This window comes from Gavialis gangeticus, unplaced genomic scaffold, assembly GCF_001723915.1.
Source record: "Gavialis gangeticus isolate Ggan-Ray unplaced genomic scaffold, GavGan_comp1, whole genome shotgun sequence".
Lineage (NCBI taxonomy): Eukaryota > Metazoa > Chordata > Crocodylia > Gavialidae > Gavialis > Gavialis gangeticus.
This window is the reverse complement of record NW_017728997.1, coordinates 44,652,842-44,667,112: the sequence shown is the minus strand read 5'-3', so window position 1 is coordinate 44,667,112 and position 14,271 is coordinate 44,652,842. Positions and strand designations below refer to the sequence as shown.

General features: G+C 48.0%; 1 protein-coding gene across 3 annotated transcripts in view; it reads right to left on the bottom strand.

Moving 5' to 3' along the window:
• Positions 1–14,053, bottom strand: part of CENPP (centromere protein P) — a 484,341-nt gene extending 470,288 nt beyond the window's left edge. The window contains exons 1-4 of one of the 3 annotated variants that reach the window (XM_019505123.1): positions 14,031–14,053; positions 11,711–11,764; positions 8,067–8,221; positions 732–889 (exon numbers count right to left, since the gene is read on the bottom strand). In XM_019505123.1, coding sequence (XP_019360668.1) covers positions 732–889; positions 8,067–8,203 — 295 coding nt within the window. In that variant the 5' untranslated portion in view covers positions 8,204–8,221; positions 11,711–11,764; positions 14,031–14,053. Of the gene's footprint in view, positions 1–731; positions 890–8,066; positions 8,222–11,710; positions 11,774–13,873; positions 13,925–14,030 lie in introns of those variants that run through there. The other 2 variants (XM_019505124.1, XM_019505125.1) reach the window with 2 other exon arrangements.
• Positions 14,054–14,271: the final 218 nt, after the last annotated feature.

Sequence of the window (14,271 nt, the reverse complement as noted above, 5' to 3'; positions counted from 1 at the left end):
CTCACCCTAACCAGTTCCTGGGACCAAGCACCCAGGCAGCACCCCCCTAAACGCACACACATACGCACTTGTCCCAGCCAACCACAAACACCTCACCTTCCCACACAAGGCAGAAGCCACTCTGTGACCCCGCCACATGATTCCAGCCTTACCCGCCTGTCTCACTCCTGAACACCACTTCCCGCCCACCCACAGCCACATCAAGAGTTTTAGTGAGTTTCTGCAGCAGGGAGTTGTGCGTGCTGCCTGGCCCTCAAAAACTCAACAAAACTCCCTATGTGGCCCCCATGCCCAAAAAATTGCCCACCCTTGTGTTAAAGTAATGTTGTAGCCACGATGGTCCAGAAATTATGAGACAAGGATTTCTAAAGGTGATATCTTTTATTGGATCAACTGAATAGCTGGGATAGGATCAGACAAGCTTTTGAATAAGACATTCTTCATCAGGTCAGGTGTGACTTTAGGTAAAAGATATCACCCTAAGAAATCCTTGCCTGCCTCTCATATTATAAATTTATAATTTTGTTAAGCGTGAACCAAAGACAATTTGGCAGCATGAATAAACATCACAAAATCATAATACTTTTACCAGCAACTGGTGTGTTAATGTTTAGCATTTCAGAGTATAGCATTCTTTCTGTTACTATTGAATGCTGCATTACAGCCTATAACTGAAAACAAAAGCTACAATGAAATGCCCATAATAGTGTCAGCAACACACAGATACTTACTTTTTTCCAGTGTTTTCCTGGAGCAATTTTCAGGGCAAATGCCAGTAAATTTCATTAAAAAGGAAAGATCAGATTCTAAACTGTTAAACCAAGCTTTCAGGTCTGGTGAAAATTCAGGCTCTTCATATTCCTCATGAGATTCTCTTTGGAATGGCTTTCTAGAATTGAAAAGATGCATTTACAAGATGTAAAAAGGAGTCTTGCCATTTTCTAATATGTAGGCATATAAACATTTTCAGAAATTAATTTTAAATTTCCGATGTGCTAAACAGCTGCACTGTATGTGAATGAAACTGAATACTTTTTGCAGGATCAGTGCCTTAGCCATTAAGTGACAATACATTCAATTTCCTTAAATGAAATAACATGTACAACAAAACCTAGCGATTTTTGTGAAGGGTTGCATTGCTCCTTAAAAAAAAAAAAAAAATCAATCCTATTTCAAGATGTTAGCACTAAGAGTGGGGAAAAACAGTATTGGCAAAGGGACTGACACTAAGGTCATAATATGAATAACAGAGTGAATGTGCAATTCTGGAAATGGCCTAATAAAGAGAAAGAAAATACAGAGGTACAAAAACTCATGGTCTTTTCACGCCAACAGAATTTTAAAGACACACACACCCACAACAAAACAGAGCCCACCCCCAAAAGCACTAAAAATAACCCCAGTAAACGCAATGAAAACTGAGTAGATACTGCAGAACAGTAATGCAGACTTTTAAAATGAGATCAATTAAACTCTATTCAGACCAGTGGTTCTCAACCTTTTTAGAGTCAGGGCATTCCTCTACTGTTTTTAATTTGGTGACACTCTGGTTAAGAACCACTGTTGTACTGCCACAGCTAAAGCAGAAAGTCCTTATTCAATAAGGAATTTATTGGATTCTTAACCTTTTCCTTTTCCTACAACACACAAGACAGATTTGATTTCTCTGTCATTTACACAAGAAATTCTCAATTAGTTGCAATAGAATAACTCCTGATTTACACCACATTAACTGAGATAAGAACACATCCTAGACAACAAAAAATAATGTGGTATGTTACTTTTCTTCTTTGTGAGACTCCTTGCTATGAATAAAATGATTCTCCTTGCAACAAAGGAAAAATACTGAATTCAATCAAAATTGACCTGATTTATCCTTGCTTATATAAAAACTTTCATTCCTTTGATTTACAGAAAAGAGACTGTGAATTGCTTAAAATGACATAGTGTCTGAGTGGGAACAAGGCTTGCCATAATAAATGCTGACTTTTCTTTTTAATACATAAGCATACAAATCCCATGTGCTCTATTAACATATCCATGAACTCTTCTCTTCTTAAGATAATGGCTCTCAACTGGGGAACTGCCACCACTGCAGCCAGGTGGAAGTGCACCACATGTCTCCTGCAGAACAAGATGGGGAAGCATCTATGGCATGAATACCTAATTCTTGCCATAGATCTTCCCAGTCTGACCCCACATGGTATCCCCCAGAAACAGAGACCCATGGAAGAGTTGCACCTGTATGGCACTCCTCTGTTTCCAAGAAGAATGTGTGGGGTCAGACCAGAAAGGACTGTGCAACAAGTGGGCATCCTACCATAGCTATTTCCCTATCTGGCCCTCCAGGAGGTATGCAGTGCAGTTCCACCAGGTGGTGGCAGCAGTGCTCATGCTGCAACATCCCTAAATAGGTCTTGCAGTACCCCAATTAAGAACCACGAATTTAGACCATACTAATATAAATGAGAAAGCAATCTTATTCTATGTAAATACTGCATGTTGTTCCCTGTCATGTTTCCTTATGCAAGTCTTTATCAGTTACTGAAACTATATGCATTGCCAGCAAAAATAAAATAAGTCTTGAGATTTTTCTTATGATAATTTGATCCATTTCGTCTCTAGAAAGTGTACTTACTAAAATATTACACATAGTAAAGCACAATGCAAATTGTAGCTTTGGCAGGCTGCACTTCCCAGCTATAGAATGCCTACTGGTCACACTGTAAAAATCATAAAAAATTATGGTTAGAAGGGACCTCAGGAGGTCATCTAGTTCAGCCCCCTGCTCAAACTAGGACCACCCCAAACTATATCACTCTAGTCAAAGCTTTGTCAAGCTGGGCTTTAAAAGCCTCCAAAGATGGAGATTCCACCACCCCTATAGGTAACTTATTCCAGGGCTTCACCACCTACCTAGCAAAAAGTTTTTTCCCTAAATTCAACCTAAATTTCCCTTGCTCCAACTTGAGACCATTGATCCTTGTTCTGTCATCTGCCACCACCAAGAACTGTCTAGCTCCATCCCCTTCAGAACTACCCTTCAGGTAGTTAAAGGCTGTTATCAAATCAGTCTTCTCTTCTCCAGACTAAATAAGCCGTTCCTTTAGCCTCTCCCCACAAGTCATGTGCAGCAGCCCCCAAACCATTTTCATTGCCCCTCTGCTGGACTCTCTCCAACTTGTCCACATCCTTTCTGTATGTGAAAAGGAGGACCCAAAACTGTAAACCATACTCCATATGTGACCTCAGTGCAGAATAGAGGGGAATAATTACTTCCCTCAATCTGCTGGCAACACTTCTACTAATACAGCCCAGTATGCCATTAGCTTTCTTGGCAGCAAGGTCACACTGTTGACTCACATTCAATGGCTTTTGGTTCACTGCAACCCCCAGGTCTTTTTTCTGCAGAGCTGCTGTTTAACCAGCTGGTCCCAAGCCTGTAGCAGAGCATGGGATTTCCCCAGCCTAAGTACAGGACTTTGCACTTGTCCTTATTGAACCCCATGAGATGTCTTTTGATGCAATCCTCCAGTTGTGTCAAGGTCACTCTGAATCTTAGCCCTACCCCCCAGCATATCTACCACTTCTCCAGCTTGGTGTCATCCACAAACTTGCTGAGAGTGCAATCCATCCCATCTTCCAGATCATTAATGAAGATATTGAATCAAACCAGCCCCATGGCCAACCCCTACGGTACTCCACTCAATACCGGCTGCCAACTAGATCTTGAGCCATTTATCACTACCCATTGAGCTCAACAATCCAGCCAGCTCTCTCCCCACCTTCCAGTCCATTCATTCAACCCATATTTCCTCAGCTTTCTTACAAAAATGCTGTGGGAGACCATGTCAAAAGCCTTACCAAAGTCTAGGTATAACATGTCCACTGCTTTCCCCACATCAACAAAGACAGTCATCTCATCATAGAAAGCAATCAGGTTAGTCAGGTATGACTTCCCTTGGTGAATCATACTGACTGTTCCTGATCACTTGCTTCTCCTCCAAGTGCTTAGAAATGTATTCCTTGAGGACCTGCTCCATGATTTTTCCAGGGACTGAGCTGAGGCTGACTGGTCTGTAGTTCCCTGGATCCTCCTCCTTCCCTCCTTTAAAAATGGGGACTATATTTGCCCTTTTCCAATCATCCGTGACCTCTCCCAATCTCCATGAGTTTTCAAAGATAATGGCCAGCAGATCTGCAATCACATCAGAAAAATCCCTCACAGCAACTTCAGATGAGTTGTGTCCAGCCCCATGGACAAGTCCAGCTTTTCTAAATAGTCCCTAACCTCTTTTTTAACCAATGCTGGCTGCTCATCTCCTCCCCAAACTATGCTGTCAGGTAAAGTAGTTTGGGAGCTGACCTTGCCTGTGAAGACTGAGGTAAAAAAGGCATTGAGTACGTCAGCCTTTTCCTTATCATCTGTCATTAGGTTGCCTCCCCCATCCAGGAAGGGACCCACACTTTCCCTGACCTTTCTTTTGTTGCTGACACACTTGTAGAAACCCTTGTTACCCTTCACAGACCTTGCTAGCTCTAACTCCAATTGCACTTTGGCCTCCCTGATTTCATCCCTGCATGCCCAAGCAATGCTCTTGTACTCCTCCTCAGTTGTTGTCCAAGTTTCCACTTCTTGTAAGCTTCATTTTTGTATTTTAGCTCACTGAGGAGTTCCCTGATAAGCCAAGCTGGTCTTCTGTCACACTTTCTAGTCTTCCTGAACATCAGAGTGATTTGTTCCTCTGCCCTCAGTGAAGTTTCTTTAAAATGCAACCAGATATCCTGGATTCTTTTCCCCCTCAGATTGGCCTCCCAGCGGATCCTGGTCATCAGTTCCCCAGGGGAGGGTCAAAGTCTCTTTTTCTGAAGTCCAGGGTCCTTACTCTGCTGCTCTTCTTCCTTTCTTTCCTCAAGATCCTGAACTCAATCACCTTGTGGCCACTGCTGCCCAAGTTGCTATCCACTTCTGCATTACCCACCAGTTCTTCCCTGTTTGTGAGCATCAGGTAAAAAAGAGCATGACCCCTAGTTGGCCTCTCCAACACTTGTACCAGGAAGTTATCCCCAACACTCTCCAAAAACTTCCTGGATTGCCTGTGCACTGCTGTATTGCCCTCCCAGCAGATGTCAGGATGACTGAAGTCCCCTATGAGAACCACAGCCTGTGATCAGCAAACTTCTGCTAGCTGTTTGAAGAAAGTTTCATAGTTTCATAGTTTCTAGGGTCAGAAGGGACCTGAGCAGATCATCTAGTCCGACCCCCTGCCATGGCAGGAAGAGCACTGGGGTCAAATGACCCCAGTAAGGTGGTCATCCAACCTCCTCTTAAAAACCCCCAGGGTGGGAGCCTGCACCACCTCACTTGGAAGCTGGTTCCAGACCCTAGCCGCCCTGACCGTGAAGTAGCGCCTCCTGATGTCCAACTTAAACCTTCCCTCCGCCAGCTTGTGACCGTTGTTCCTGGTCACTCCTTGCGGCGCTCGGGGGAACAGGGACTCCCCCAGCGCCTGCTGATCCCCCCTAACCAGTTTATAACAGGCCACAAGATCCCCCCTCAGCCTTCTCTTTTGAAGGCTGAACAGGTTCAGGTCCCGCAACCTTTCCTCATAGGACCTACCCTGCTGTCCCTTGATCATACGAGTGGCCCTCCTCTGGACCCTCTCGATGCTGTCCACATCCCTCTTAAAGTGCGGCGCCCAGAACTGGACGCAGTACTCCAGCTGCGGCCTGACCAGTGCCGCATAGAGGGGGAGGATCACCTCCTTGGACCTGCTCGAGATGCATCTGTGGATGCACGACAAGGTGCAGTTGGCCTTCCTAGCCGCCTCCCCACATTGCCGACTCATGTTCATCTTGGAGTCAATAATGACTCCCAGATCCTTTTCCACCTCCGTGCTGACAAGAGGGGAGTTCCCCAGCCTGTATGTATGGTGCCGATTGTTCCTCCCCAGGTGCATCACCTTACACTTGTCTGTGTTAAACCCCATCCTGTTCTCCTCCGCCCATCCTTGTAACCTGTCTAGGTCCAACTGTAGCCTGTTGCTCCCCTCTAATGTGCCCACATCCCCCCACATCTTAGTGTCATCAGCAAACTTGAACAGGGTGCTTTGCACCCCCTCATCCAAATCACTGATGAAGATATTGAACAGGGCGAGCCCAAGGACCGAGCCCTGTGGGACCCCACTTCCCACGTCCTTCCAGGTCAAGAAGGACCCATCCACTACCACTCTCTGGGTGTGACTCTCTAACCAGTTGGTTAGAGAGTCTCATCCACTTCATCCTCCTGGTCTGGTGGTCTATAGCAGACCCCCATCACAATATCATCCTTGTTGCTCTCCCCTCTGACCGTGAACTCAGAGACTTTCAACAGGCCTATTTCCAGTTTCATACTGGAGCTCTGAGCAATCATAAAGCTATTTTACATACAGTGCAACTCCTCCTCCTATTCTCTCCTTCCTGACTGAACAGTTTGTACCCATCCATGAGTGCTCCAGTAATGCGAGCTATCCCACCAAGTCTCTGTTATTCCAATCATGTTATAGTTCCCTGACTGTGCAAGGACTTCATTCTTACTGCTCTTTTCCCAGGCTCTGTGAGTTCATGTACAGACACCAGAGGTAACTAGCCAATTGCCCTTTATCAGGAAGAATGAGAAGGTCTTCCCCTCTGCCTCCTCTTCCTTGTGCTTCCTCCAGGTCTCCCGCTTCCACACTTACTGCAGGGCTTTGGTCTCCATCTCCTGGCAGACCTAGGTTAAAGCCCTCTTCACTAGGTTAGCAAGCCTGTCAGCAAGAATGCTCTTCCTTCTCTTCATCAAGTGGATCCCATCTCTTCCTAGCAATTCTTCATGGTCAAAGAAATCAAACCCTGCTGGCAACACCACCTGTGCAACCATGTATTTATTTGCACAATGCACCCACTTCTGCCCAGGCCATTGCCCTTGACTACAAGGATCGAGAACACCACCTGTGCCCCCATACCCTTCATCCTTGCACCAAGAGCCCTGTCATCACTCTTAATCTGCTCACAGTCACCCCAGACAGCATCATTAGTGCCCACATGGATGAATAGCATGAGGCAGTAGTCAAGAGGATCGAACAGGTCTCAGTAATCCTTCTGTGATATCTCTCTGATCTAGGCTCCAAGCAAGTAGCAAACCTCCTAGGACTAAGTCCTTATGGTGGAGGATGCTTCAGAGCCTTGCTATCACCTCCTCTAGCTCTCTTGCCTTCTCCCTGAGGGAGATCACCAGAAGGCACCACTCACATCACAGGCACTCCCCCACTAGGCTGACACTGAAAGGAACCTGCAAACCTCAGTCTGTACAACACCAAACCAGGATCTGGGTGAAAGCCTCAATAGTGCGTGGTCCTGACTGGACAGACACCTCACAGATGCAAGCAGAGGAAGAGCTGGGAGTGGGAGTGGCTCTGGGATTGCAATGTCCTCCAGCTATCTCTCTGGGTCTTCCAAACTGCTGCCTCTCACTTCCTGCCCATCTTTCCAAGCAGACCTTCGCTAGTAAACTCCTCTGTAGCTGGGCTGTTCACTGTTCCTCAACCCTGAAGGGTTCCCTTTTCTCTGCAAACCTCTTTCCTCTCAGCAAACTTACAGTAAAGGAATGTGAGAGAGAGTTTCCAAATAAATTCCCCCTTGCTCTGGACTCTACTTAAACAAGGGGCTTAAGTCTTGGTCTAGCTGCTGAGTTTTAGCTGCTTAAAATAAAACAATGTAGGTTTGTCTGTCTTAATTACATAATTACAAAAATGCTTAATGATACACTTTGACCACCACTAAAATATCAAGTACACGTCTCAGTATTTGTGCTTCTTCATCTACTATTAAATTGTTCTCCCTCAGTACCTACAAGTCCTATTTACGCATTGGGATCCCATTGCGCTAAGTAATGTTCAGTCATAGAAGAAAAAGACAGACCCAGCTCCAAAGACCTACTTTATGGCAACCATAAAAAGACAAGTGAACTAAAGAATACTGCTGAAGAAACATTAATAAAAGAAAAATAAAATTAAACCTAGAAAACATAATTAAACATGAAAACATACACTGGCATTAGTATCTTCTCATCAGAATAAAGTGTAGATTCCAGTTGATTGTTTTCATACTCCTGAGCTAATGTTTCAACTTCTTTTTCCAAAGATTGAATTTCATCTTCATAAACTTGATAAATGTTGCTCTCCATTTCTTAAATGTAATCCTACTAGATAAAATGAAATAAAAACAATTGTTAACACAGTTAATATTTTTAAAAGCTTATTTTTATCATAATAGGTGTGCTGGCTCTGTGACTTAGGGCTTTCTCTCTGCTGACAGCCTAGATAAAAGGTTGTAAGTTCAAGACTGGGTGAGGTCCCTACACCTAACTTGCGTAGGGGCATGCGAGAAATTTTGCACCTACAGGAGGCCTCAAATGCCTCTACACAAGTGCTCAAAGCATGGGGAACAAGCAGAAGGAAACTCACCCTTTTCCTAGCTAGCAAAAACCCAGACCTAGCAGGGCTGACGGAAACCTGGTGGGAGGGATTCTACCCATGAATGGGCAGTGGACAGCGAGTGATACAGGCTGTATAGAAGGGACAGAGCAGGGAAAAAAGGGTTGTAGCACTCTACATCAGAGCAATACATGTCCTCAATGATCAGGATGGGTTCAGAAGAGGGGCTAACTGAGGCGCTCTGGGATAGAATGCAAGGGGCTCATAGGGAAAGGGACTTGATAGTGGGCATCTACTACAGACTGACTCACCAGGGGGACAAGCTGGACCTGGAATTCTCAGGTCAGCTCACGGAGGCTGTAAAGTCAAGGGATGTGGTTGCCATGGGCGACCTAAACTACCCAGACATCTGCTGGAAGGAGCAGTGAGCCAGCTCACTCGGCCAGGTCCAACTGCTCATGTAGGTTCCTAGCTGGGATACAGGACTTCCACCTAACCAAGGAGGTGCACAGTCCCACAAGGGGAAATGCCTTGCTGGACTTGGTCCTTGCCATAGGCGATGGAGGGGTCTGAGGGTACTCGACCACCTGGGCGACAGTGATCATCGCCTGCTGGAATTCACTATCTAGTGCAGGGTGATGAAAGCAAACAGAAAGGCAAAAAGTCCTTGACTTCAGGAGGGCCAACTTCAACGAGCTAAGATGATTAAGTAGGAGAGGCGTTGGGGTCTCAGAGCTTCAATGAGACGGGAGTCCAAGACAGGTGGTTGTTCCTCAAGGAGTCAATCCTCCAAGCTCAAAGGGAGTCAGTCCCAAAGTGCAGCAAGGGGGGCAGGAGTGCTAAAAGGCCCCCATGGCTCAGCAAAAGCATTCAGGAATGCCTGAGGGCAAAAAAGGAGGTGTACAAACAGTGGAAGCAAGGGGCTATCACCAAAGAGCATTACACCTCTGTTGCTCATGCCTGCAGGGAGGCTGTTAAGAAGGCCAAGGCTGAGATGGAGCTAGGGCTAGCAACCAGAATTGGGGATAACAAAAAGTCCTTTTTCAAATACATCGGGAGTAAGAAGAAGGCAACGGGGAATGTGGGGCCCCCACAGGACAAGCTTGGCAATCTGGTGATTGCAGCTAACGAAAAAGCTGACCTCTTTAATGAATTCTTTGCCTCCATATTCCCAAGTCGGGACCAGGACCAGGACCAGGACCCAGGGGAGGCACTGCCATGCCTAGGATCAGGGATGACCTAGTTAGGGAATTGTTGGAGGGGCTGGATGTGTTCAAATCAGTAGGTCAAGATGCTCTTCACCCGAGGGTGCTGAGGGAATCGGCAGGGGTCATAGCAGGGCCCCTGACACAGCTTTACGAGCACTCACGGGGCTCTGGCCAGGTACCAGAGGATTGGAAACGGGCCAATGTGGCCCCCATTTACAAGAAGGGGAGAAAGGAGGACCCGGGTAACTATAAGCCAGTTAGTCTTACCTCGGTGCTTGGGGAGAACTTTGAGAAAATTATCAAGAAGCTCATCTGCAAGGGCCCAGCAAGGGAGGTAATGCTCAGGGGCAACCAACATGGGTTCACTGAGGGCAGATCCTGCCTAACCTTGTTTCCTTATATAATCAGGTCACAAGTCCCTGGACAAGGGCGTCAAGGTAGACATTGTCTTCCTGGACTTTAAGAAGGCCTTTGACACTGTTTCCCACCAAATTCTCTCAAAAAAAACTAGGCAACTGCAGCATTGATGCCTACACAGTCAGATGGGTGGAAAATTGGCTGGATGGTCACACCCAGGGAGTGGCAGCAGATGGGTCATTTTCGACCTAGAGGGATGGGGGCAGTGGAGCCCCCCAGGGCTCTTTCCTGGGGCCTATACTGTTCAACCTCTTTATCATCAATCTGGATGTGGGTGTGAAAAGCACACTGTCCAAATTCACTGACAACACTAAGATGTGGGGTGAGGTGCGCACACTGGAGGGGAGGAGCAGAATCCAGCTAGATCTAGACAGGTTACAGAGGTGGGCAGATGAGAATAGGATGGAATTCAAAGCAGAAAAGTGCAAGGTACTGCATCTAGGGAGAAGGAACCAGCAACACACCTATAAGCTAGGGAACACCATTATTGTCAAAACAGTGGCAGAAAGGCATCTTGGAGACATTGTTGACTCCAGGATGAACATAAGCCACCAATACAAGGAAGCAGTCAGTAAGGTCTACAGATGCATCACAAGCAGGCCTAGGGAGGTGATCCTTCCCCTCTATGTGGTGCTGGTCAGGCCACAGTTGGAGTATTGGGCCCAGTTCTGGGTGCCGCGCTTCAAGAGGGATGTGGCTAGCATTGAGAGGGTTCAGAGGGCCACTCACTTGACTCATGGTCAAGGGGCAGCTGGTCAGGCCCTACGGAGAGAGGCTGAAGGGCCTGAATCTATTCAGCCTCCAAAAGAGAAGGCTAAGAGGGGATCTGGTGGCCATTTACAAACTCACCAGGGCGGAACCGGTGGGAACTGGGTGAGGCTCTGTTTCCCTGCACACCGCAGGGGGTTACTAAGAATAACGGCCACAAATTGTTAGAGAGAAGGTTCAGGCTGGACATCAGGAGACATTACTTTACAGTTAGGACTGACAGGCTCTGGAATGGACTGCCAAGGGAGGTGGTGCTCTCTCCTACATTGGGGGTCTTCAAGAGGAGGCTGGACAGATATTTGGCTGGGGTTTTATGACCCCGCACTCATTCCTGCTCAGAGGAGGGGGTCAGACCTGATGATCTGTTTAGGTCCCTTCCAACCCTAACCACTATAAAGCTATAATTACCAATATCAAAAGAAGAAAAGTGGCACTAGAATTTTAAAGTTTCTCTCTTCCTTTTTCTAAAAATTAAATTACACAGCTCGCCAATATTAAAGCTACAGCATTTTGAGCAGTGGTCATTGTAACAGAGCAAGCAACAGCGCAGTTCCTTTGGTGCTACAAAGTTGTGCGTGCAGGGGAGAGTCAGGTCAGGGACAGGGCAAGGACTTAGTAGACCCAGTTGGGGAGAGGGATCACACCAGGATGAATGTTGCCTGATTAAGAGCCAGCGGCTATTAAAGTCCACAGCAGACGGCTTTTCTTTGCCCCCCTGGGGCAGAGCATGAGGAGAGTCAGCAGGGAAAGCCTGGAGCAGCAAACCCAGCACTAGAACAGAACGCTGATAAGATCAACTGACTGGGTGAAGGTAACCACAGCGACTGGCAGAGGAAAAAGTTGAGAGAGAGAGGAGATGCTTACCAGATTGATCCTCAGGCAGAGAGAAGGTCCCACGGAGGAAAAATCCACTGATACCTGCAAAGGAAGGAAAGAGAGTGAGACTGGAGGCAAGCTGACAGGCTCAGGGGAGTTGGTTGCATGGCAGCAGAGGGCAAAGGAAAACCATGCACCGTGAGAACAGCCAGGTTTACTCTCAGCTCATGGGAAATTCACTAATAAACCAATTTACTTTTATCCTGCTTCTGGGGTGATTTACTACACTCTCTCTCTCATTGGTGTAATGGGCAAACTGAATTATGCTCAGGCTCTTAGCGTAACTTTAGGCCTTCCTAGATCTAAGCAATTAAATTGTACAGAGTGCCTTTACTGGGAAAAATGAGTGCTGTGATTGGTAGTGGGCTAACCAGGTACAGTAGTTTCCCTAAAGGGAAAGAAAACCAAAAACGGAATAGGATTGGAGTACCTTATCTAAAAAGACGAGGTGAGAAACTTGATTTTGGACAGTTTGAGATGAGAAAGTTACAAAAGTAGTGGACAAACAAAGAGACAGTGTGTGTTTGTGTTGCCACTCTGAGGAGACAAGAGCAGCCTTGGAATTCTTGTTTTGAGTAACAAGGAATCCAGAAACTAACATCCCTCACACCCAGCAGAGGATCTGAGGCTGGTACCACCGAGGATGTTACAGCAGTGACCCAAGGAACCACTTGCCAGGTCTTATCGCAAGGATAATTATCTTGTAATAAGCCTAGGGGTTTAGTAACCCCTAAAGTTCACTTCACACCAAATCAGATGAGGGGCCATGTCAATCCTTGGGGGTCTCTGGTAAAAGGAATCCTGGGTCAACAGTTGGGAAATTAACTTCTTATTCTTCCATCACTTCAAGGCGTGGCAGAAGAGCCCCAGGGAAAGACTTTTCATTATTCACCCCCACACAGCCACAGTCATCAACCTTTTAATAGGAGTGAACCCACCACTTGGAACCTGGCTGCTGCCACAAGCCAACAATACCTCCCAGTGTACCACTGACAGGCAACGTAAGGGTCACATCACAGCAGTTCTACTCCCTTAGGTAATCTTATCACCAGTCCCAACTCTCAAGAGATACCTCTAATGCCCTCCTACTACAGTTGTCCCCTTTCACACACCCCCATCCGCAAGGCTATCAGCAGTGAGAAAGGCAACAGCTGCAGTAGTTGGGCTGCATTAAACCAAAGCTGCTGGCAACACTGACAGCTCCCCTACAGAGGATGACAAAAAGCATGAACATGACAAAGGACACAGAGTTACTGGGACACAATCTCCCTTATGCCCCTAACTCCCCCACCAGCTGTGAGGGACTCCATTGCAGGCTAGATCTTACCTCCACAGGCCAGATCTAATTTCTATCTCCACCCCACTCCTGCTGCACCACGCTCACTAGGATTCCCCAATTCACCCACTACTCCCCACAAGGGTAGGGGAAGGTAGGGGAAACAGGAAGAGGAATGGGGAGCCCAGAGACTCCAGTGACAGAAACTGGACAGCAATGTAAGAAGTAAGGTATGGACTGGGAGCCCAGGGACTGAACCCCTTGGGGGGGGGGGAAGCATGAGACCCTCAGGCTGCATTCCAACAAAGACCTACAGATTCCCTTAGAAGGGAAGCTTCCTTCTGTGTAACTGCTTCCACACGATGGTAACTCAAGTAATGCAACACATGCAGAATAAATTTTGGATTGTGCAATTTTCCACAAGGTTTCATAGGACATGGAAGGAGAGTTGATCTCCAAGTCTCCCGTGCTAACCCGCCAGCAGCAGCGAAGCACAGCGGGAGTGCTGCTAGCTGGGGTGGTCAGAAAGCCTATGGAGGGGAGGGTCTCCGCTGCAAGATACGAGCGCAAAGCTCCCCCGCCCCGCCGCAAGCTGCGGCCCCCAAAGACTGCTGCTCGCTCTGCGCCCAGCTCGAGTCCGTGAGGGCGCAAAGCAGGGCCGGGGATACGCCGCCTCCCGCTAGGCAAGGAGCCTCCCTAGCCCTCCCCGCAACGCTCCCCGCGAGGCGTCTTCCGCTGCCACTTCGGCCGCCGCGGGAGCTTTCCTCCAAGGAGAAGCCGCCACACGCCCCACGCGCCTCACGGGCAGCGGCGCCTACCCGGCCCAGCCCAGCTGCTTCGAACCGATCGAGCCCGCGCTCGCGCCCGGCCCTCACCACCGCGCGGCGGCAGCTGGGGGACGCTCTGCCCCTCGGCCACACACGCCTACGTCGGTCCCAGCCACACAGACGCTGCGGAGCGAGCGCCGGCCAGCCCGCGGAAAGGAAGGGAAGGGAAGGGAAGGGAAGGGAGGGGGCTTTTCTTTCCTCTTGCCCCCAGGCTCGGGCCCCAGGGCGCACCTCTCTCCCTCCCCCACCCCGCCACCTAGTTAGTTCAGTCCGAGCCGCGTGCGCCGGGCTTGCCGAGCTTGCCGGGAACTGCGGGGCGGGGCCGGAAGAGGCTGAGGGAAGGTGGGTGGTGTCGTACAGCGGGGCAGCGTGCAGGGAGTCGGGCCTCGGGTGAGTCTAGGTTGCCGGGCAGGCTTTGCCTTGCTGGTGCTGTGTGTGCCTGGTCC